The sequence below is a fragment of the Oncorhynchus masou genome, chromosome 12 (assembly GCF_036934945.1).
Source record: "Oncorhynchus masou masou isolate Uvic2021 chromosome 12, UVic_Omas_1.1, whole genome shotgun sequence".
NCBI lineage: Eukaryota > Metazoa > Chordata > Actinopteri > Salmoniformes > Salmonidae > Oncorhynchus > Oncorhynchus masou.
The window spans coordinates 94,155,439-94,178,933 of NC_088223.1; the positions used below are offsets into that span (position 1 = coordinate 94,155,439).

The following is a 23,495-nucleotide window of genomic DNA, read 5'->3' on the forward strand; positions in this document are numbered from 1 at the left end:
AGTGAATAGGAGTGGGTATAAGTAGTGAATAGTATTGGGTATAAGTAGTGAATAGGAGAGGGTATAAGTAGTGAATAGGAGAGGGTTTAAGTAGTGAAAAGGAGTGGGTATAAGAAGAGAATATGAGTGTGTATAAGTAGTGAATAGGAGTGGGTATAAGTAGTGGGTATAAGTAGTGAATAGGAGTGGGTATAAGTAGTGAATAGGAGTGGGTATAAGTAGTGAATAGGAGTGGGTATAAGAAGTGAATAGGAGTGGGTATAAGTAGTGAATAGTAGTGGGTATAAGTAGTGAATAGTAGTGGGTATAAGTACTGAATATGAGTGGGTATAAGTAGTGAATAGTAGTGGGTATAAGTAGTGAATAGTAGTGGGTATAAGTAGTGAATATGAGTGGGTATAAGAAGTGAATATGAGTGGGTATAAGTAGTGAATAGGAGTGGGTATAAGAAGTGAATTGGAGTGGGTATGAGTAGTGAATAGGAGTGGGTATAAGAAGTGAATTGGAGTGGGTATGAGTAGTGAATAGTAGTGGGTATAAGTAGTGAATAGGAGTTGGTATAAGTAGTGAATAGGAGTGGGTATATGTAGTGAATAGGAATGGGTATACGTACTGAATATGAATGGGCATAAGTAGTGAATAGTAGTGGGTATAAGTAGTGAATAGTAGTGGGTATAAGTAGTGAATAGTAGTGGGTATAAGTGGTGAATAGGAGTGGGTATAAGTAGTGAATAGTAGTGGGCATAAGTAGTGAATAGGAGTGGGTATAAGTAGTGAATAGGATTGGGTATAAGTAGTGAATAGTAGTGGGTATAAGTAGTGAATAGGAGTGGGTATAAGTAGTGAATAGGAGTGGGTATAAGTAGTGAATAGTAGTGGGTATAAGTAGTGAATAGTAGTGCGCATAAGTAGTGAATAGGAGTGGGTATAAGTAATGAATATGAGTGGGTAATCGTAGTGAGAAAAGTAGAGCCATACATGACAAAGAACACTAGAGGGCAGCAAACATACACCACAGACCAAAGGGAAACGTGTTTCACATCTATCAGTCTAGAGTCCATTTTTACAAGCGTCTTGAGCAACCAGGAAATGACAGTGATTTCTGCATAGTGGATCTTTAATAGGAAGCATGATCATTGTCATTGGTCTTATTGGTCTTCATTGGTCTCACCCTGTAGCTTCCGTCTGGGTTGCTCCCTCTGGGGTTGAAGGTCATAGTTCCTCCTAAAAAGTGGTAGGCCCAGGAGCAGGAGACCATCAGCAGTAGCAGTAGTAGTGAGGACTGGGAGGGAGACATGCTGTCTGTCTGTCTGTCTGTCTGTCTGTCTGTCTGTCAAAATGGGGAAAGGACAGCGGCTTATGCATCTGGTGACAAATGTGGACTGACTGAAAATCTTACTTACAAAACTTGAGCCCTAGAACAGACTTTTCAAACCTCTCCTCGGGGACCCCCAGACTTTTTACAATTTTGTTGTCGCCCTGAACTAGCTCACCTGATTTAAGTAGCCAAGGGTTGTTACCCTGGTCAGACGTTAGAGGTAGCCCAGGGTCGTTACCCTCGTCAGACGTTAGAGGTAGCCCAGGGTCGTTACCCTGGTCAGACGTTAGAGATAGCCCAGGGTCGTTACCCTGGTCAGATGTTAGAGGTAGCCCAGGGTCGTTACCCTGGTCAGATGTTAGAGGTAGCCCTGGGTCGTTACCCTGGTCAGACGTTAGAGGTAGCCTAGGATCGTTACCCTGGTCAGACGTTAGAGGTAGCCCAGGGTCGTTACCCTGGTCAGACGTTAGAGGTAGCCCAGGGTCGTTACCCTGGTCAGACGTTAGAGGTAGCCCAGGGTCGTTACCCTGGTCAGGCGTTAGAGGTAGCCCAGGGTCGTTACCCTGGTCAGGCGTTAGAGGTAGCCCAGGGTCGTTACCCTGGTCAGACGTTAGAGGTAGCCCAGGGTCGTTACCCTGGTCAGACGTTAGAGGTAGCCCAGGGTCGTTACCCTGGTCAGACGTTAGAAGTAGCCCAGGGTCGTTACCCTGGTCAGATCTGACAGTGGCTGGATATGTATTTTACACCATTCATATGAAACAGCAATCTGGTGCCCGACGGCCCAGTCGATGACATGGCATGAATCTATTGGTCGATGCAACGTCTGAGCAGGGGAACATGACCATAGGCTAACTTGATTAATAATCAATTATTGGAGAAGAAAATTATCATTAAAATGCTAGTTCTGGAAGAGTAGGCCGTCGTTGTAAATAACAATTGGAACTGACTGTCTAGTTTAAAAATACATGTAAAATAAAACATCTCACACGTCTGGAGTGATAGTGCTTCTAAAACAAAGAGTTGTTTTGTAATCCTTTTATTTTTACCATGTTGTCCGTTTAACAAACCTCAACTTAAAAAATAAAAATAAAAACCAGTACTACTACTTTTTTAATTGTTTAAGGTTAAGATAACTGTTAATGAATAGTTCTATAAAAAAATGACAGCAGATCTTACAGTCGTATGAAAACGTTTGGGCACCCCTGGCAATTTCCATGATTTCCATCTATAAATAATTGGGTGTTTGGATCAGCAATTTCATTTTGATCTATCAAATAACTGATGGACTCAGTAATATTTCAGTAGTGAAATGAGGTTTATTGGATTAACAGAAAATGTGCAATATGCATCAAAACTAAATTAGACAGGTGCATAAATGTGGGCACCCCAATAGAAAAATCTCATCAATATTTAGTAGAGCCTCCTTTTGCTAAAATAACAGCCTCTAGACAATTCCCATAGCCTCTAATGCGTGTCTGGATTCTGGATGAAGGTATTTTGGACCATTCCTCCTTACAAAACATCTCCAGTTTAGTTAGGTTTGATGGTTGCCGAGCATGGACAGCCCACTTCAAATCATCCCACAGATTCTCAATGATATTCAGGTCTGGGGACTGGGATGGCCATTCCAGAACATTGTACTTGTTGCTCTGCATAAATGTCTGGGTAGATTTTGAGCAGTATTTTGTTTTGGGTCGTTGTGTTGTTGAAATATCCCGGCGTAACTTCACCTTTGCGACTGATTCTTCAACATTATTCCCAAGAATTTGCTGATATTGAGTGGAATCCATGCGTCCCTCAACCTTAACAAGATTCCCAGTACCGGCACTGGTGCCACAGCACCACAGCATGGTGGAACCCCCGTGTTTGTCTTGGAACGCTGTGTTCTTTTGCCGCCATGCATAACGTCCCTTATTATGACGAAATAACTCACTCTTTGTTTCATCAGTCCACAGCACCTTATTCCAAAATGAAGCTGGCTTTTCCAAATGTGTGTTTGCATACCTCAAGCGACTCTGTTTGTGGTGTGTGTGCAGAAAAGGCTTCTTCCGCATCACTCTCCCATACAGCTTCTCCTTGTGCAAAGTGCGCTGAATTGTTGAACGATGCACAGTGACACCATCTGCAGCAAGATGATGTTGTAGGTCTTTGGAGGTGGTCTGTGTGCTGTTTTTGACCGTTCTCACCATCCTTCGCCTTTGCCTCTCTGATATTTTACTTGGCCTGCAGCTTTTGGCCTTAACAAGAACTGTGCCCATGGTCTTCCATTACCTCACTATGTTCCTCACAGTGGACACTGACAGCTTAAATATCTGCGATAGCTTTTTGTGGACTTCCTCTAAACCATAATGTTGAACAATTTATTTTTTTCAGGTCATTTGAGAGTTGTTTTGAGGCCCCCATGTTGCCACTCTTCAGAGGAGAGTCAAAGAGAACAACAACTTGCAATTGGCCACCTTAAATACCCTTTCTCATGATTGGATGCACTTGTCTATGAAGTTCAAGGCTTAATGAGCTCACTTAACCAATTGTGTGTTCCAATTAATCAGTGCTAAGTAGTTACATGTATTCAAATCAACTGAATGACAAGGGTGCCCACATTTTTGCATAGCCTATTTTTCACATACGACTGTAGTGTCTCCAGTTTGGGTTCAGTCCAGCTGACAGCACTTCCACTCCTGAATCCTGCAGGTCCTTGTCACTCAGGTCCTTGTCACTCAGGTCCTTGTCACTCAGGTCCTTGTCACTCAGGTCCTTGTCTCTCAGGTCCTTGTCTCTCAGGTCCTTGTCTCTCAGGTACTTGTCACTCAGGTACTTGTCACTCAGGTCCTTGTCTCTCATGTCCTTGTCACTCAGGTCCAGCTCTCTCAGGTCCTTGTCTCTCAGGTCCAGCTCTCTCAGGTCCTTGTCACTCAGGTCCTTGTCTCTCAGGTCCTTGTCACTCAGGTCCTTGTCACTCAGGTCCTTGTCACTCAGGTCCTTGTCTCTCAGGTCTTTGTCTCTCAGGTCTTTGTCTCTCAGGTCCTTGTCACTCAGGTCCTTGTCTCTCAGGTCCTTGTCACTCAGGTCCTTGTCTCTCAGGTCCTCGTCACTCAGGTCCTTGTCTCTCAGGTCCTTGTCACTCAGGTCCTTGTCTCTCAGGTCCTTGTCTCTCAGGTCCTCGTCACTCAGGTCCTCGTCACTCAGGTCCTCGTCACTCAGGTCCTTGTCTCTCAGGTCCTTGTCACTCAGGTCCTTGTCTCTCAGGTCCTTGTCACTCAGGTCCTTGTCTCTCAGGTCCTTGTCTCTCAGGTCCTCGTCACTCAGGTCCTCGTCACTCAGGTCCTCGTCACTCAGGTCCTTGTCTCTCAGGTCCTTGTCACTCAGGTCCTTGTCACTCAGGTCCTTGTCACTCAGGTCCTTGTCTCTCAGGTCCTTGTCACTCAGGTCCTTGTCTCTCATGTCCTTGTCACTCAGGTCCAGCTCTCTCAGGTCCTTGTCTCTCAGGTCCAGCTCTCTCAGGTCCTTGTCACTCAGGTCCTTGTCTCTCAGGTCCTTGTCACTCAGGTCCTTGTCACTCAGGTCCTTGTCACTCAGGTCCTTGTCTCTCAGGTCTTTGTCTCTCAGGTCCTTGTCACTCAGGTCCTTGTCACTCAGGTCCTTGTCACTCAGGTCCTTGTCTCTCAGGTCCTCGTCACTCAGGTCCTTGTCACTCAGGTCCTTGTCACTCAGGTCCTTGTCACTCAGGTCCTTGTCTCTCAGGTCCTCGTCACTCAGGTCCTTGTCTCTCAGGTCCTTGTCACTCAGGTCCTTGTCTCTCAGGTCCTTGTCTCTCAGGTCCTCGTCACTCAGGTCCTCGTCACTCAGGTCCTCGTCACTCAGGTCCTCGTCACTCAGGTCCTTGTCACTCAGGTCCTTGTCTCTCAGGTCCTTGTCACTCAGGTCCTTGTCTCTCAGGTCCTTGTCACTCAGGTCCTTGTCTCTCAGGTCCTTGTCTCTCAGGTCCTCGTCACTCAGGTCCTCGTCACTCAGGTCCTCGTCACTCAGGTCCTCGTCTCTCAGGTCCTTGTCACTCAGGTCCTTGTCTCTCAGGTCCTTGTCTCTCAGGTCCTTGTCTCTCAGGTCCTTGTCTCTCAGGTCCTCGTCACTCAGGTCCTCGTCACTCAGGTCCTTGTCTCTCAGGTCCTTGTCTCTCAGGTCCAGCTCTCTCTGGTGTGAAGAGTTTGAAATACACGTAACAGACTAATAATACAAGTAACAATCTTCTTGACATCATTGAAGATGTAGTTATTTTACAGTTTTCGGGTTCTGTTCCCTGAGCTAAAAGAAATGTAGAGCCATGTTCGGTTCACTTTATTTGTGTCAGCATTTACCCCGTATCCATGGTGTGGCATTTGTTTTACAGCCTGGTACTGGGTTACCTTCAAAACAACACAAGCTCAAACACTTCGGCCTGGAATGTCAGTTTTGTGAGAAGACCTCTTCGAAATGAGTCTTTCCGTATCAGAGAGTTCAGGCGACTGCAGTAAAGCTTGTAGAGATCATAGAGCGAAACAAATGACACCGTCGTGTTCGTGAGTCTCATCAAACGTATTCGTTTTGTAGATCAAAACGGTTCAGGTTCTCCAGACAATTTTGTGAAGATTTTCTTGTCCGGATCCTCTCAAGTGTATGAAAAAAAAACCTCATGTTATGGAATAGGCATAAACCTCATTTCGGAAAGAGGGATTGGGCTGCAGCAATGACATGACACAATAAGTCTCTAGCATAAACACATGGAGAGCTATTCAATACACGCAGGCCAACAGCTTGTATGTTTTACAGCATTGATTTGAATCAAATGTAGTTGAACAGAGGTTTAGATATCAATCCATTTTAACACACTGGTGCACTGGGGTGAGGAGTTGAACTGAACGCATCGCTACCGCGGTGACACGTGAAGTACTACAGTACCCAGAAGACACTGTTACAGAGGAAGTGACATCATCCCCACAGAGTCATGTGACGGGAAGTTGATCCGTGTATATGTACACTGACTTGTATTGTTATTGTTCAGATGTAGATAAATATATTGTTGAACTTTTCAAATAAATAAAATGGTATTATTTACATAGCATACAAATAAGACCCTGTCACCAAACCATGTTCTGTTCAAGGTCCTGAATAGTCAAAATTTGTTTTTTCTTCATGAAATGTCATGATATTTGGATGAAACCAGATCAAAGTAGGAAGACAAATGCATGATAAATGACTGCTGATTCTACATTGATCAAGTTGGATCATAACGTTCCTGGTACCACTTGTCAAACACTTGGACTCGGGACAACAAATCAACTCTTATTAAACGCCATGTCGTTACATTAACGTTACAAACTTCTTGACATTGATAGTCATGATATATGGCCATTGTCTGGCAGTCAACATATATATAATGCATGAAGTTTACCCAGACTCCACCCTGTCGTTTCAAATCAAATTGTCCAAGATAGCTTTATAAAATGGTGCTGACAATAAATAAATAATATATATATATATATATACATATATTTGTGAAACCATGATGTGATGTCTGAAAGGAATGGAAGTTGCAATTTCAATGTTATTACTTTAACCAGAGCCCTATTCCCTATGTAGTGCACTACTTTAACCAGAGCTCTATTCCCTATGTAGTGCACTACTTTAACCAGAGCTCTATTCCCTATGTAGTGCACTACTTTAACCAGAGCCCTATTCCCTATGTAGTGCACTACTTTAACCAGAGCGCTATTCCCTATGCAGTGCACAACCTTTAGCCAGAGCCCTATTCCCTAAGTAGTGCACTACTTTAACCAGAGCCTTATTCCCTATGTAGTGCACTACTTTAACCAGAGCCCTATTCCCTATGTAGTGCACAACCTTTAGCCAGAGCCCTATTCCCTATGTAGTGCACTACTTTAACCAGAGCCCTATTCCCTATATAGTGCACTACTTTAACCAGAGCACTATTGCCTATGTAGTGCACTACTTTAACCAGAGCCCTATTTCCTATGCAGTGCACAACCTTTAACCAGAGCCCTATTCCCTAAGTAGTGCACTACTTTAACCAGAGCCCTATTCCCTATGTAGTGCACTACTTTAACCAGAGCCCTATTCCCTATGTAGTGCACTACTTTAACCAGAGCCCTATTTCCTATGTAGTGCACTACTTTAACCAGAGCCCTATTCCCTATGTAGTGCACAACCTTTAGCCAGAGCCCTATTCCCTATGTAGTGCACTACTTTAACCAGAGCCCTATTCCCTATATAGTGCACTACTTTAACCAGAGCACTATTGCCTATGTAGTGCACTACTTTAACCAGAGCCATATTCCCTATGCAGTGCACTACTTTAACCAGAGCCCTATGGGTGCCATTTGGGAGGCACAGATTAGACAGGGAACAAAGAAACAATGTTACAGATAGATATTACATCTATAGAGAAGACACGGAACAGAGAAACAATGTTACAGATAGATATTACATCTATAGAGAAGACATTCTATTTTCCTTGTGAAATGTGATCTATAGATGCTATTTCTACCTGCAACACTGTGTATCCACAGAGAGAACAACCCTGGGTTGGGTTACGTTCAGAAAGCACAAATGGAAAAAAAAAAATTAAAATGGAAAACAAACATTTGCTCTCTAATTAGCCAAGTTAATTTAGTAAATTTTTTCAATTCGAAAAAATATGTTAATCCCGAACAGACCCCTGGTTTAGAACATATTTGCTCTTCTCTTAGCAGTAATTAACCACCGTCTACTGGACTGAAGGTGGAGTCCAGATGCAGCTAGCATATAGTTGACCTATGAACTGTAAAGGGTTATTAATGTGGACTGAAATATAACGAAGTACCCAAACACTACAGAAAGGCATCAGTGTTCTGGAGAGAGTATGGTGAAGAACAGAGGAAGAGTGTGGATCACATTGACTCTCCTCTCCTTCTCTCCTTTCCTGTTCTTCTCATTATTTTTATGCTTCATTAGGGATCAGACAGTTCAGTCCACCGAGGAAGTGCTTGTTCCATCCCGAAAACAGAACTATCACAATATACGTAAACGTTTATCTCTATTTCTATTAAATGTTTCTGTATCGTAAAATCAGTTCCATTGACACATCGACCAACAGAGAACATCGTTTTTCTTCAAACGTCAATAAAAAAAATCATAAAGCATTAAAGTTGGGTCTCATATAGCTGGCTGCTGGCCCATGTTGACCCAGACTGGTGGAGGTGACCTGTTACCATGTTGACCCAGACTGGTGGAGGTGACCTGTTACCATGTTGACCCAGACTGGTGGAGGTGACCTGTTACCATGTTGACCCAGACTGGTGGAGGTGACCTGTTACCATGTTGAGTAGACTGGTGGAGGTGACCTGTTACCATGTTGAGTAGACTGGTGGAGGTGACCTGTTACCATGTTGACCCAGACTGGTGGAGGTGACCTGTTACCTTGTTGACCCAGACTGGTGGAGGTGACCTGTTACCATGTTGACCCAGACTGGTGGAGGTGACCTGTTACCATGTTGACCCAGACTGGTGGAGGTGACCTGTTACCTTGTTGAGTAGACTGGTGGAGGTGACCTGTTACCATCTTGACCCAGACTGGTGGAGGTGACCTGTTACCATGTTGACCCAGACTGGTGGAGGTGACCTGTTACCTTGTTGACCCAGACTGGTGGAGGTGACCTGTTACCATGTTGACCCAGACTGGTGGAGGTGACCTGTTACCTTGTTGACCCAGACTGGTGGAGGTGACCTGTTACCATGTTGACCCAGACTGGTGGAGGTGACCTGTTACCATGTTGACCCAGACTGGTGGAGGTGACCTGTTACCATGTTGACCCAGACTAGTGGAGGTGACCTGTTACCATGTTGACCCAGACTGGTGGAGGTGTCCTGTTACCATGTTGACCCAGACTGGTGGAGGTGACCTGTTACCATGTTGACCCAGACTGGTGGAGGTGACCTGTTACCATGTTGACCCAGACTGGTGGAGGTGACTTGTTACCATGTTGACCCAGACTGGTGGAGGTGACCTGTTACCATGTTGACCCAGACTGGTGGAGGTGACCTGTTACCATGTTGACCCAGACTGGTGGAGGTGACCTGTTACCATGTTGACCCAGACTGGTGGAGGTGTCCTGTTACCATGTTGACCCAGACTGGTGGAGGTGGCCCGTCACCATGTTGAGCCCAGATCCTCACAAAGGGTTAACTGACATGTCTGCCCAGATATCCAGCTCTCTGTCCCATGGGACAATGTTTCTCTTTTTCTCCCTTCTTCGTTTCCTGTTTTTGGACTATCGGCCGTCCCTGTTCCTTGTTCCAGCTCTTCACCTCTCCCGTGAGAATGGTGCTATGGGAGGGATTAAGGGCAGAGACGAGGTTAAAGGTCAGAGAGAGGGTGGTGATGGTCAGGCCGGGAGGTAGCTGGGCGGTATGTCCATTTTTGTTGTTGTTGTCGTCAACGGCAACAGGCATGAGCTCACATCCTGGTTGCGTCTTCGTCTGAGAACCTGCCCCTCCTTATCAGGAGTGGTGGCCTGAGGGGGGAGGAGACACGCATCAGCCAATCAGGACCGATACAACACTCACGCTGAGGATTGTGGGTTATAGAAGAGGAGCATGGGTAAAAGAGAGGTGAGCAGGAGAAGTAAGAGATGAGAGGAGAGGAGGAGGAGAGGAATGAGAGATGAGAGGAGAGGAGGGAGAGAGGAATGAGAGATGAGTGGAGAGGAGAGGAATGAGAGATGAGTGGAGAGGAGGAGAGGAATGCGAGATGAGAGGAGGAGAGGAGGAGAGGAATTAAAGATGGGAGGAGGAGGAGAGGAATGAGAGATGAGAGGAGAAGAAGGGGAAAGGAAATAGAGATGAGAGGAGGAGGAGAGGAATATGAGATGAGAGGCGAGGAGGAGGAGAGGAATTAGAGATGGAAGGAGGAGGAGAGGAATGAGAGATGAGAGGAGGAGGAGAGGAATTCGAGATGATAGGAAATAGAGATGAGAGGAGAGGAGGAGAGGAATGAGAGATGAGAAGAGGAGAGGAATTAGAGATGAGAGGAGGAGAGGAATTAGAGATGAGAGGAGAGGAGGAGAGGAATGAGAGATGAGAGGAGGAGAGGAATGAGAAATGAGAGGAGGAGCAGAATGAGAGCTGAGAGGAGGAGAGGAATGAGAGATGAGAGGAGGAGAGGAATTAGAGCTGAGAGGAGAGGAGGAGAGGAATTAGAGATGAAAGGAGGAGAGGAATTAGAGATGAGAGGAGGAGAGGAATGAGAGATGAGAGGAGGAGAGGAATTAGAGAGGAGGAGAGGAATTAGAGATGAGAGGAGGAGAGGTATTAGAGATGAGAGGAGGAGAGGAATGAGAGATGAGAGGAGGAGAGGAATTAGAGCTGAGAGGAGAGGAGGAGAGGAATTAGAAATGAGAGGAGGAGAGGAATGAGAGATGAGAGGAATGAGAGATGAGAGGAGGAGCGGAATGAGAGATGAGAGGAATGAGAGATGAGAGGAGGAGCGGAATGAGAGATGAGAGGAGAGGAATGAGAGATGAGAGGAGGAGAGGAATGAGAGATGAGAGGAGGAGAGGAATGAGAGATGAGAGGAGGAGGAGAGGAATTCGAGATGATAGGAAATAGAGATGAGAGGAGAGGAGGAGAGGAATGAGAGATGAGAAGAGGAGAGGAATTAGAGATGAGAGGAGGAGAGGAATTAGAGATGAGAGGAGAGGAGGAGAGGAATGAGAGATGAGAGGAGGAGAGGAATGAGAAATGAGAGGAGGAGCAGAATGAGAGATGAGAGGAGGAGAGGAATGAGAGATGAGAGGAGGAGAAGGGGAGGAATTAGAGATGAGAGGAGGAGAGGAATGAGAGATGAGAAGAGGAGAGGAATTAGAGATGAGAGGAGGAGAGGAATTAGAGATGAGAGGAGAGGAGGAGAGGAATGAGAGATGAGAGGAGGAGAGGAATGAGAAATGAGAGGAGGAGCAGAATGAGAGATGAGAGGAGGAGAGGAATGAGAGATGAGAGGAGGAGAGGTATTAGAGATGAGAGGAGGAGAAGGGGAGGAATTAGAGATGAGAGGAGGAGAGGAATGAGAGATGAGATGAGGAGAGGAATTAGAGCTGAGAGGAGAGGAGGAGAGGAATTAGAAATGAGAGGAGGAGAGGAATGAGAGATGAGAGGAATGAGAGATGAGAGGAGGAGCGGAATGAGAGATGAGAGGAGAGGAATGAGAGATGAGAGGAGGAGAGGAATGAGAGATGAGAGGAGGAGAGGATTGAGAGATGAGAGGAGGAGAGGAATGAGAGATGAGTGGAGGAGAGGAATTAGAGACGAGAGGATGAGATGAATGAGAGATGAGAGGAGGAGAGGAATTAGAGATGAGAGGAGAGGAGAGGAATGAGAGATGAGAGGAGGAGGAGAGGAATTCGAGATGATAGGAAATAGAGATGAGAGGAGAGGAGGAGAGGAATGAGAGATGAGAAGAGGAGAGGAATTAGAGATTAGAGGAGGAGAGGAATTAGAGATGAGAGGAGAGGAGGAGAGGAATGAGAGATGAGAGGAGGAGAGGAATGAGAAATGAGAGGAGGAGCAGAATGAGAGATGAGAGGAGGAGAGGAATGAGAGATGAGAGGAGGAGAGGTATTAGAGATGAGAGGAGGAGAAGGGGAGGAATTAGAGATGAGAGGAGGAGAGGAATGAGAGATGAGATGAGGAGAGGAATTAGAGCTGAGAGGAGAGGAGGAGAGGAATTAGAGATGAAAGGAGGAGAGGAATTAGAGATGAGAGGAGGAGAGGAATGAGAGATGAGAGGAGGAGAGGAATTAGAGCTGAGAGGAGAGGAGGAGAGGAATTAGAAATGAGAGGAGGAGAGGAATGAGAGATGAGAGGAATGAGAGATGAGAGGAGGAGCGGAATGAGAGATGAGAGGAGAGGAATGAGAGATGAGAGGAGGAGAGGAATGAGATATGAGAGGAGGAGAGGAATTAGAGATGAGAGGAGGAGGAGGGGAGGGTTTAGAGATTTACAGTTTGTTTAGAGGTTTACAGTTTGTTTAGAGGTTTACAGTTTGTTTAGAGGTTTACAGTTTGACAGCGCCACTTTTTCTACAGACAAACGTTAGTCACAGGATCGCAAAGGGATGGTGAGATGAAAACCCACTTATCCATATACACCTGGCTGCCTAAACGACACACATTTAAACCATACCACAGACTACACAGTCAAACGGAGCGGGGGCGGGGCCTGTGGAAGGAAGCAATGTCAGGGCGGATGGGAGGGGCCGGCTAAGGCTGTGATGTCACTGAGTGACAGAGGGGAAGAGCAACAGCGATAAGCACAGAGACACCGAGCGAGTCTATGAGAGGAGGGTCTATGAGAGGAGGGTCTATGAGAGGAGGGTCTATGAGAGGGGGGTCTATGAGAGGGGGGTCTATGAGAGGGGGGTCTGTGAGAGGGAAGTCTATGAGAGGAGGTCTATGAGAGGGGGGTCTATGAGAGGGAGGTCTATGAGAGGAGGGTCTATGAGAGGAGGGTCTATGAGAGGAGGGTCTATGAGAGGAGGGTCTATGAGAGGAGGGTCTATGAGAGGAGGGTCTATGAGACTGGTCTATGAGGAGAGGATGAGGAGCTAGCTAGCCAACAGCTAGCCAACCTCTACCGAATAGAACTTCAACTAACTTCCGCTTCGCTCCACAGGTAGTATCACATTTTCATTTCACTTCATTACAGTACAACGGTTTGATTTGTTTGATCGTAGCTAGCTAGCTACATAGCCGTCTTTGTATCTAAGACAATTGTGTAGTCTAGAGCGATTTTCTAGGTTAGCTAGCCAGCTATTGTCGTTCTTTTAACGTTACGTAACGCAATCAACACTGCTAGCTAGCCAGCTAGCCCCTGAATAGCAGCACTGTAGAAACTATTACACTGGACGGAACGACTTGATTAGTGTAGTGTCAACATCGCAGCCACTGCCAGCTAGCCTACAAAGTCAACAACGCAGCAACTGCCAGCTAGCCTACTCCAGCAGTACTGTATCATTTCAATCATTTTAGTCAATAAGATTCTTGCTACGTAAGCTTAACTTTCTGAACATTCGAGACGTGTAGTCCACTTGTCATTCCAATCTCCTTTGCATTAGCGTAGCCTCTTCTGTAGCCTGTCAACTATGTGTCTATCTATCCCTGTTCTCTCCTCTCTGCACACGTCATACAAACGCTCCACACCGCGTGGCCGCGGCCACCCTAATCTGGTGGTCCCAGCGCGCACGACCCACGTGGAGTTCCAGGTCTCCGGTAGCCTCTGGAACTGCCGATCTGCGGCCAACAAGGCAGAGTTCATCTCAGCCTATGCCTCCCTCCAGTCCCTCGACTTCTTGGCACTGACAGAAACATGGATCACCACAGATAACACTGCTACTCCTACTGCTCTCTCTTCGTCCGCCCACGTGTTCTCGCACACCCCGAGAGCTTCTGGTCAGCGGGGTGGTGGCACCGGGATCCTCATCTCTCCCAAGTGGTCATTCTCTCTTTCTCCCCTTACCCATCTGTCTATCACCTCCTTTGAATTCCATGCTGTCACAGTTACCAGCCCTTTCAAGCTTAACATCCTTATCATTTATCGCCCTCCAGGTTCCCTCGGAGAGTTCATCAATGAGCTTGATGCCTTGATAAGCTCCTTTCCTGAGGACGGCTCACCTCTCACAGTCCTGGGCGACTTTAACCTCCCCACGTCTACCTTTGACTCATTCCTCTCTGCCTCCTTCTTTCCACTCCTCTCCTCTTGACCTCACCCTCTCACCTTCCCCCTACTCACAAGGCAGGCAATACGCCGACCTCATCTTTACTAGATGCTGTTCTTCCACTAACCTCATTGCAACTCCCCTCCAAGTCTCCGACCACTACCTTGTATCCTTTTCCCTCTCGCTCTCATCCAACACTTCCCACACTGCCCCTACTCGGATGGTATCGCACCGTCCCAACCTTCGTTCTCTCTCCCCCGCTACTCTCTCCTCTTCCATCCTATCATCTCTTCCCTCTGCTCATACCTTCTCAAACCTATCTCCTGATTCTGCCTCCTCAACCCTCCTCTCTTCCCTTTCTGCATCCTTTGACGCTCTATGTCCCCTATCCTCCAGGCCGGCTCGGTCCTCCCCTCCCGCTCCGTGGCTCGACGACTCATTGCGAGCTCACAGAACAGAGCTCCGGGCAGCCGAGCGGAAATGGAGGAAAACTCGCCTCCCTGCGGACCTGGCATCCTTTCACTCCCTCCTCTCTACATTTTCCTCCTCTGTCTCTGCTGCTAAAGCCACTTTCTACCACTCTAAATTCCAAGCATCTGCCTCTAACCCTAGGAAGCTCTTTGCCACCTTCTCCTCCCTCCTGAATCCTCCTCCCCCTCCCCCCTCCTCCCTCTCTGCAGATGACTTCGTCAACCATTTTGAAAAGAAGGTCGACGACATCCGATCCTCGTTTGCTAAGTCAAACGACACCGCTGGTTCTGCTCACACTGCCCTACCCTGTGCTCTGACCTCTTTCTCCCCTCTCTCTCCAGATGAAATCTCGCTTCTTGTGACGGCCGGCCGCCCAACAACATGCCCGCTTGACCCTATCCCCTCCTCTCTTCTCCAGACCATTTCCGGAGACCTTCTACCTTACCTCACCTCGCTCATCAACTCATCCCTGACCGCTGGCTACGTCCCTTCCGTCTTCAAGAGAGCGAGAGTTGCACCCCTTCTGAAAAAACCTACACTCGATCCCTCCGATGTCAACAACTACAGACCAGTATCCCTTCTTTCTTTTCTCTCCAAAACTCTTGAACGTGCCGTCCTTGGCCAGCTCTCCCGCTATCTCTCTCAGAATGACCTTCTTGATCCAAATCAGTCAGGTTTCAAGACTAGTCATTCAACTGAGACTGCTCTTCTCTGTATCACGGAGGCGCTCCGCACTGCTAAAGCTAACTCTCTCTCCTCTGCTCTCATCCTTCTAGACCTATCGGCTGCCTTCGATACTGTGAACCATCAGATCCTCCTCTCCACCCTCTCCGAGTTGGGCATCTCCGGTGCGGCCCACGCTTGGATTGCGTCCTACCTGACAGGTCGCTCCTACCAGGTGGCGTGGCGAGAATCTGTCTCCTCGCCACGCGCTCTCACCACTGGTGTCCCCCAGGGCTCTGTTCTAGGCCCTCTCCTATTCTCGCTATACACCAAGTCACTTGACTCTGCCATAACCTCACATGGTCTCTCCTATCATTGCTATGCAGACGACACACAATTAATCTTCTCCTTTCCCCCTTCTGATGACCAGGTGGCGAATCGCATCTCTGCATGTCTGGCAGACATATCAGTGTGGATGACGGATCACCACCTCAAGCTGAACCTCGGCAAGACGGAGCTGCTCTTCCTCCCGGGGAAGGACTGCCCGTTCCATGATCTCGCCATCACGGTTGACAACTCCATTGTTTCCTCCTCTCAGAGCGCTAAGAACCTTGGCGTGATCCTGGACAACACCCTGTCGTTCTCAACCAACATCATGGCGGTGGCCCGTTCCTGTAGGTTCATGCTCTACAACATCCGCAGAGTACGACCCTGCCTCACACAGGAAGCGGCGCAGGTCCTAATCCAGGCACTTGTCATCTCCCGTCTGGATTACTGCAACTCGCTGTTGGCTGGGCTCCCTGCCTGTGCCATTAAACCCCTACAACTCATCCAGAACGCCGCAGCCCGTCTGGTGTTCAACCTTCCCAAGTTCTCTCACGTCACCCCGCTCCTCCGCTCTCTCCACTGGCTTCCAGTTGAAGCTCGCATCCGCTACAAGACCATGGTGCTTGCCTACGGAGCTGTGAGGGGAACGGCACCGCAGTACCTCCAGGCTCTGATCAGGCCCTACACCCAAACAAGGGCACTGCATTCATCCACCTCTGGCCTGCTCGCCTCCCTACCACTGAGGAAGTACAGTTCCCGCTCAGCCCAGTCAAAACTGTTCGCTGCTCTGGCCCCCCAATGGTGGAAAAAACTCCCTCATGACGCCAGGACAGCTGAGTCAATCACCACCTTCCGGAGACACCTGAAACCCCACCTCTTCAAGGAATACCTAGGATAGGATAAGTAATCCTTCTCACCCCCCCCCCTTAAATGATTTAGATGCACTATTGTAAAGTGGCTGTTCCACTGGATGTCAGAAGGTGAATTCACCAATTTGTAAGTCGCTCTGGATAAGAGCGTCTGCTAAATGACTTAAATGTAAATGTAAATGAGAGGGGGGTCTATGAGAGGGGGGTCTATGAGAGGGGTCTATGAGAGGGGGTCTATGAGAGGGGGTCTATGAGAGGAGGGTCTATGAGAGGGGGTCTATGAGAGGGGGTCTATGAGAGGAGGTCTATGAGAGGGGGTCTATGAGAGGTCTATGAGAGGGGGTCTATGAGAGGGGGTCTATGAGAGGGGGTCTATGAGAGGGGGTCTATGAGAGGGGGTCTATGAGAGGGGGGTCTATGAGAGGGGGTCTATGAGAGGGGGTTTATGAGAGGGGGTCTATGAGAGGAGGTCTATGAGAGGGGGTCTATGAGAGGGGTGTCTATGAGAGGGGGTCTATGAAAGGGAGTTTATGAGAGGGGGTCTATGAGAGGGGGTCTATGAGAGGGGGTCTATGAGAGGGGTCTGTAAGAGGGTGGTGTATGAGAGGAGGTCTATGAGATGGGGGTCTATAAGAGGGGTCTATGAGTGGGGGTCTATGAGAGGGGGGGTCTATGAGAGGAGGGTCTATGAGAGGGGAGTCTATGAGAGGGGGTCTATGAGAGGGGGTCTATGAGAGTTGGTCTATGAGAGGGGTCTATGAGAGGAGGTCTATGAGAGGGGGCTATGAGAAGGGGTCTACGAGAGGAGGGTCTACGAGAGGGGGTCTATGAGAGGGGGTCTATGAGAGGGGGTCTATGAGAGGGGGTCTATGAGAGGAGGTCTATGAGAGGGGGGTCTATGAGAGGGGGTCTATGAGAGGGGGTCTATGAGAGGAGGGTCTATGAGAGGGAGGTCTATGAGAGGGGGTCTATGAGAGGAGGTCTATGAGAGGGGGTCTATGAGAGGGGTCTATGAGAGGAGGGTCTATGAGAGGGAGGTCTATGAGAGGGGGGTCTATGAGAGGGGGGCCTATGAGAGGGGGGTCTGTGAGAGGGAGGTCTATGAGAGGAGGTCTAGGAGAGGGGAGTCTATGAGAGGAGGTCTATGAGAGGAGGTCTGTGACAGGGAGTCTATGAGAAGAGGTCTATGAGAGGAGGTCTATGAGAGGAGGTCTATGAGAGGAGGTCTATGACAGGGAGTCTATGAGAGGGAGGTCTATGAGAGGAGGGTCTATGAGAGGAGGGTCTATGAGAGGAGGTCTATGAGAGGAAGGTCTATGAGAGGGGGTCTATGAGAGGAGGGTCTATGACAGGGGGTCTATGAGAGGAGGTCTATGAGAGGAGGGTCTATGAGAGGGGGGTCTATGAGAAGGGGTCTATGAGAGGGGGTCTATGAGAAGGGGTCTATGAGAGGAGGTCTATGAGAGGGGGGTCTATAAGAGGAGATCTATGAGAGGGGGGTCTATGAGAGGAGGTCTATGAGAGGGGGTCTATGAGAGGAGGGTCTATGACAGGGGGTCTATATGAGAGGGAGCGGGGGGCAGGACATGGGTGGGGCTGATGGAGCACACAGAAGCAAGCAGCCAAATCAAGCAGCCAATCAGCACGCTGCGCCACAGGAAACGGAGCGGACATGGTTGTCGTGACAACGGGAGGTCATACCTTATCCAGTACATGGCCGGGTGCTGGTAGAAGTCCAACGACCCAGAGCGCTGCAAACAGAAGCTGTGCTCCAACTGGACAACAGAACACAGAAACCAGGAACCTTTAAATCCACTAGGACTTATAGAGAAACCAGTAGCCTTTAAAACCAGTATAACTTAAAGAGAAACCAGTAGCCTTTAAAACCAGTAAAACTTAATGACAAACCAGTAACCTTTAAAAACAGAATAACTTAATGAAAAACCAGTAACCTTTAAAACCAGTATCACTTATAGAGAAACCAGTAGCCTTTAAAACCAGTAAAACTTAATGACAAACCAGTAACCTTTTAAACCAGTATAACTTAATGAAAAACCAGTAACCTTTAAAACCAGTATCACTTAAAGAGAAACCAGTAGCCTTTAAAACCAGAATAACTTAATGAAAAACCAGTAACTTTTAAAACCAGTAGGACTTATAGAGAAACCAGTAACCATTAAAAGCAGAAGGACTTATAGAGAAACCAGTAACCCTTAAAACCAGTATAACTTAAAGAGAAACCAGTAACCTTTAAAACCAGTATAACTTAAAGAGAAACCAGTAACCTTTAAAACCAGTATAACTTAATGAAAAACCAGTAACCTTTAAAACCAGTATCACTTAAAGAGAAACCAGTAGCCTTTAAAACCAGTAAAACTTAATGACAAACCAGTAACCTTTAAAACCAGAATAACTTAAAGAGAAACCAGTAACCTTTAAAACCAGTATCACTTAAAGAGAAACCAGTAGCCTTTTAAACCAGTATAACTTAATGAAAAACCAGTAACCTTTAAAACCAGTATAACTTAAAGAGAAACCAGTAACCTTTAAAACCAGTATAACTTAAAGAGAAACCAGTAACCTTTAAAACCAGTAGGATTTAAAAAGAAACAAGTACAGTCAACCTTTTAAAACCAGTAACAATCAGAGAAACCAGGTTTAAACCAGTAGGACTTATAGAGAAACCAGTAAGCTTTAAAACCAGTAACAATCAGAGAAACCAGGTTTAAACCAGTAGGACTTATAGAGAAACCAGTAAGCCTTAAAACCAGTAACAATCAGAGAAACCAGGTTTAAACCAGTAGGACTTATAGAGAAACCAGTAAGCTTTAAAACCAGTAACAATCAGAGAAACCAGGTTTAAACCAGTAGGACTTATAGAGAAACCAGTAAAATATTTAACCTTTGCAGGTATGAAACCAGTGGAAACCACTACATTTAGATTTCTAAACCAGGAGTTCAACTCATCTTTCCTGGGCGGTGCTTACCGTAATGACAGACACCCCGGCGGTGGTGTCATTAGCTTTAGGGCCGGTGTTGAACTGCTTCTTTAACTTTCCTGCTACTGACAGCTCCTGTTCATTCTCTGACACACCGCCATCCTGCAGAGAGAGAGAGAGAGAGAGAGAGAGAGAGAGAGAGAGAGAGAGAGAGAGAGAGAGAGAGAGAGAGAGAGAGAGAGAGAGAGAGAGAGAGAGAGAGAGAGAGAGAGAGAGAGAGAGAGAGAGAGAGAGAGAGAGAGAGAGAGAGAGAGAGAGAGAGAGAGAGAGAGAGAGAGAGAGAGAGAGAGAGAGAGAGAGAGAGAGAGAGAGAGAGAGAGAGAGAGAGAGAGAGAGAGAGATAATTGTAGAAGAGAGGATAAGAGAAGAGAGAGAGATAATTGTAGAAGAGAGGATAAGAGAGAGAGAGAGAGAGATAATTGTAGAAGAGAGGATAAGAGAGAGAGAGAGAGAGAGAGATAATTGTAGAAGAGAGGATAAGAGAGAGAGAGAGAGAGATAATTGTAGAAGAGAGGATAAGAGAAGAGAGAGAGAGAGAGAGATAATTGTAGAAGAGAGGATAAGAGAAGAGAGAGAGAGAGAGAGATAATTGTAGAAGAGAGGATAAGAGAAGAGAGGAGGAAATAGAGGATAGGAGAGGAGAGAGAATTGTAGAAGAGAGGAGAGGAGAGAGAATTGTAGAAGAGAGGAGAGGAGGGGAGAGGAGAGAGAATTGTAGAAGAGAGGAGAGGAGGGGAGAGGAGAGAGAATTGTAGAAGAGAGGAGAGGAGAGGAGAGGAGGGGAGAGGAGAGGAGAGAGAATTGTAGAAGAGAGGAGAGGAGAGGAGAGGAGGGGAGAGGAGAGAGAATTGTAGAAGAGAGGAGAGGAGAGGAGGGGAGAGGAGAGAGAATTGTAGAAGAGAGGAGAGGAGGGGAGAGGAGAGAGAATTGTAGAAGAGAGGAGAGGAGGGGAGAGGAGAGAGAATTGTAGAAGAGAGGAGAGGAGAGGAGAGGAGGGGAGAGGAGAGAGAATTGTAGAAGAGAGGAGAGGAGAGGAGAGGAGGGGAGAGGAGAGAGAATTGTAGAAGAGAGGAGAAGAGAAGAGAGGAGAGGAGAGGAGAAGAGGCAATAGAGGATAGAAGAGGAGAGAGTATTGTAGAAGAGAGGAGAGGAGAAGAGAAGAGAGGAGAGGAGAGGGAAGGGAAGAAGAGAGGAGAAGAGAGGAGAGGAGGGGAGAAGAGAGGAGAGGAGAGGAGAGAGAAGAAGAGAGGAGAAGAGAGGAGAGGAGGGGAGAAGAGAGGAGAGGAGAGGAGAGAGAAGGAAAGAAGAGAGGAGAAGAGAGGAGAGGAGAGGAGGAAATAGAGGATAGAAGAGGAGAGAGAAATGTAGAAGAGAAGAGAGGAGAGGAGAGGAGAGGAGGGGAGAGGAGAGGAGAGGAGAGGGAAGAGGAGAGGAGAAGAGAGGAGAGGAGAGGAGAGGAGAGGAGAGGAGGGGGAGAGGAGAGGAGAGGAGAGGAGAGGAGAGAGAAGGAAAGAAGAGAGGAGAAGAGAGGAGAGGAGAGGAGGGGAGAGGAGAGGAGAGAGAAGGGAAGAAGAGAGAGAGAGAGAGAGAGAGAGAGAGAGAGAGAGAGAGAGAGAGAGAGAGAGAGAGAGAGATAATTGTAGAAGAGAGGATAAGAGAAGAGAGGAGGAAATAGAGGATAGGAGAGGAGAGAGAATTGTAGAAGAGAGGAGAGGAGAGAGAATTGTAGAAGAGAGGAGAGGAGGGGAGAGGAGAGAGAATTGTAGAAGAGAGGAGAGGAGAGGAGAGGAGGGGAGAGGAGAGAGAATTGTAGAAGAGAGGAGAGGAGAGGAGAGGAGGGGAGAGGAGAGAGAATTGTAGAAGAGAGGAGAGGAGAGGAGAGGAGGGGAGAGGAGAGAGAATTGTAGAAGAGAGGAGAGGAGAGGAGAGGAGGGGAGAGGAGAGAGAATTGTAGAAGAGAGGAGAGGAGAGGAGAGGAGGGGAGAGGAGAGAGAATTGTAGAAGAGAGGAGAAGAGAGGAGAGGAGGGGAGAGGAGAGAGAATTGTAGAAGAGAGGAGAAGAGAAGAGAGGAGAGGAGAGGAGAAGAGGCAATAGAGGATAGAAGAGGAGAGAGTATTGTAGAAGAGAGGAGAGGAGAAGAGAAGAGAGGAGAGGAGAGGAGAGGGAAGGGAAGAAGAGAGGAGAAGAGAGGAGAGGAGGGGAGAAGAGAGGAGAGGAGAGGAGAGAGAAGGAAAGAAGAGAGGAGAAGAGAGGAGAGGAGGAAATAGAGGATAGAAGAGGAGAGAGAAATGTAGAAGAGAAGAGAGGAGAGGAGAGGAGAGGAGAGGAGGGGAGAGGAGAGGAGAGGGAAGAGGAGAGGAGAAGAGAGGAGAGGAGAGGAGAGGAGGGGAGAGGAGAGGAGAGGAGAGGAGAGGAGAGGAGAGAGAAGGAAAGAAGAGAGGAGAAGAGAGGAGAGGAGAGGAGGGGAGAGGAGAGGAGAGAGAAGGGAAGAAGAGAGAAGAGAAGAGAGGAGAAGAGGGGAGAAGAGAGGAGAGGAGAGAGAAGGGAAGAAGAGAGGAGAAGAGAGGAGAAGAGGGGAGAAGAGAGGAGAATAAGTTTTCCATTCACACTACATTAATCCTATTTAAGACCCACAGTAAAACGTTGTATGTTCAAACTGAAAAACCATTGACATGATGTACAAGACGGTTTCTGAGACGTTGTAGACATCCTGTAGGTAGTGAGGGTATAGAGCATGAATAGATGGACTGATAGATATAATATATATAATAGATAGATTGATTATATAGATAGACTATAGATAGATTATATCCTGTACTGTAGGTAGTGAGGGTATAGAGCATGAATAGATGGACTGATAGATAGATCGATTATATAGATAGACTATAGATAGATTGATTACAGTGGGGCAAAAAAGTATTTAGTCAGCCACCAATTGTGCAAGTTCTCCCACTTAAAAAGATGAGAGAGGCCTGTAATTTTATCATTGGTACACTATAACTATGACAGACAAAATGAGAAAAAATATCCAGAAAATCACATTGTAGAATTTTTTAAAATGTATTTCCAAATTATGGTGGAAAATAAGTATTTGGTCACCTACAAACAAGCAAGATTTCTGGCTCTCACAGACATATAACTTCTTATTTAAGACGCTCCTCTGTCCTCCACTCGTTAGCTAAGTGAATGACCTGCAGAGAGCTGGGACCAAAATAACAAAGCCTACCATCTGTAACACACTACGCCGCCAGGGACTCAAATCCTGCAGTGCCAGACGTGTCCCCCTGCTTAAGCCAGTACATGTCCAGGCCCGTTTTGAAGTTTGCTAGAGAGCATTTGGATGATCCAGAAGAAGATTGGGAGAACGTCATATGGTCAGATGAAACCAAAATAGACCTTTTTGGTAAAACCTCAACTCGTCGTGAGTTGCATCCAAATAACACCATACCTACTGTGAAGCATGGGGGTGGAAACATCATGCTTTGGGGCTGTTTTTCTGCAAAGGGACGAGGATGACTGATCCGTGTAAAGGAAAGAATGAATGGGGCCATGTATCGTGAGATTTTGAGTGAAAACCTCCTTCCATCAGCAAGGGCATTGAAGATGAAACGTGGCTGGGTCTTTCAGCATGACAATGATCCCAAACACACCGCCCGGGCAAGAAGGAGTGGCTTCGTAAGAAGCATTTCAAGGTCCTGGAGTGGCCTAGCCAGTCTCCAGATCTCAACCCCATAGAAAGTCTTTGGAGTGAGTTGAAAGTCCCTGTTGCCCAGCAACAGCCCCAAAACGTCACTGCTCTAGAGGAGATCTGCATGGAGGAATGGGCCAAAATACCAGCAACAGTGTGTGAAAACCTTACAGAAAATGTTTGACCTCTGTCATTGCCAACAAAGGGTATATAACAAAGTATTGAGATAAACTTTTGTTATTGACCAAATACTTATTTTCCACCATAATTTGCAAATAAATTCATTAAAAATCCTACAATGTGATTATCTGGATTTTTTTTCTCATTTTGTCTGTCATAGTTGAAGTGTTTCTATGATGAAAATTACAGGCTTCTCATCTTTTTAAGTGGGAGAACTTGTACAATTGGTGGCTGACTAAA

At 46.9% G+C, this 23,495-nt stretch overlaps 1 protein-coding gene and 1 long non-coding RNA gene across 2 annotated transcripts in view; both read right to left on the reverse strand.

Moving 5' to 3' along the window:
* The window catches only part of LOC135551084 (uncharacterized), a 160,548-nt gene that overhangs the window by 90,949 nt on the left and 46,104 nt on the right, over nt 1-23,495 (reverse strand). The gene's annotated exons all lie outside the window — the stretch shown is intronic.
* LOC135548991 (serine/threonine-protein kinase DCLK1-like) overlaps nt 9,804-23,495 on the reverse strand; it is a 38,982-nt gene continuing 25,290 nt past the window's right edge. The window contains exons 9-11 of the mRNA XM_064979063.1: nt 19,375-19,488; nt 18,089-18,162; nt 9,804-9,861 (exon numbers count right to left, since the gene is read on the reverse strand). Coding sequence (XP_064835135.1) covers nt 9,804-9,861; nt 18,089-18,162; nt 19,375-19,488 — 246 coding nt within the window. The remainder of the gene's footprint in view (nt 9,862-18,088; nt 18,163-19,374; nt 19,489-23,495) is intronic.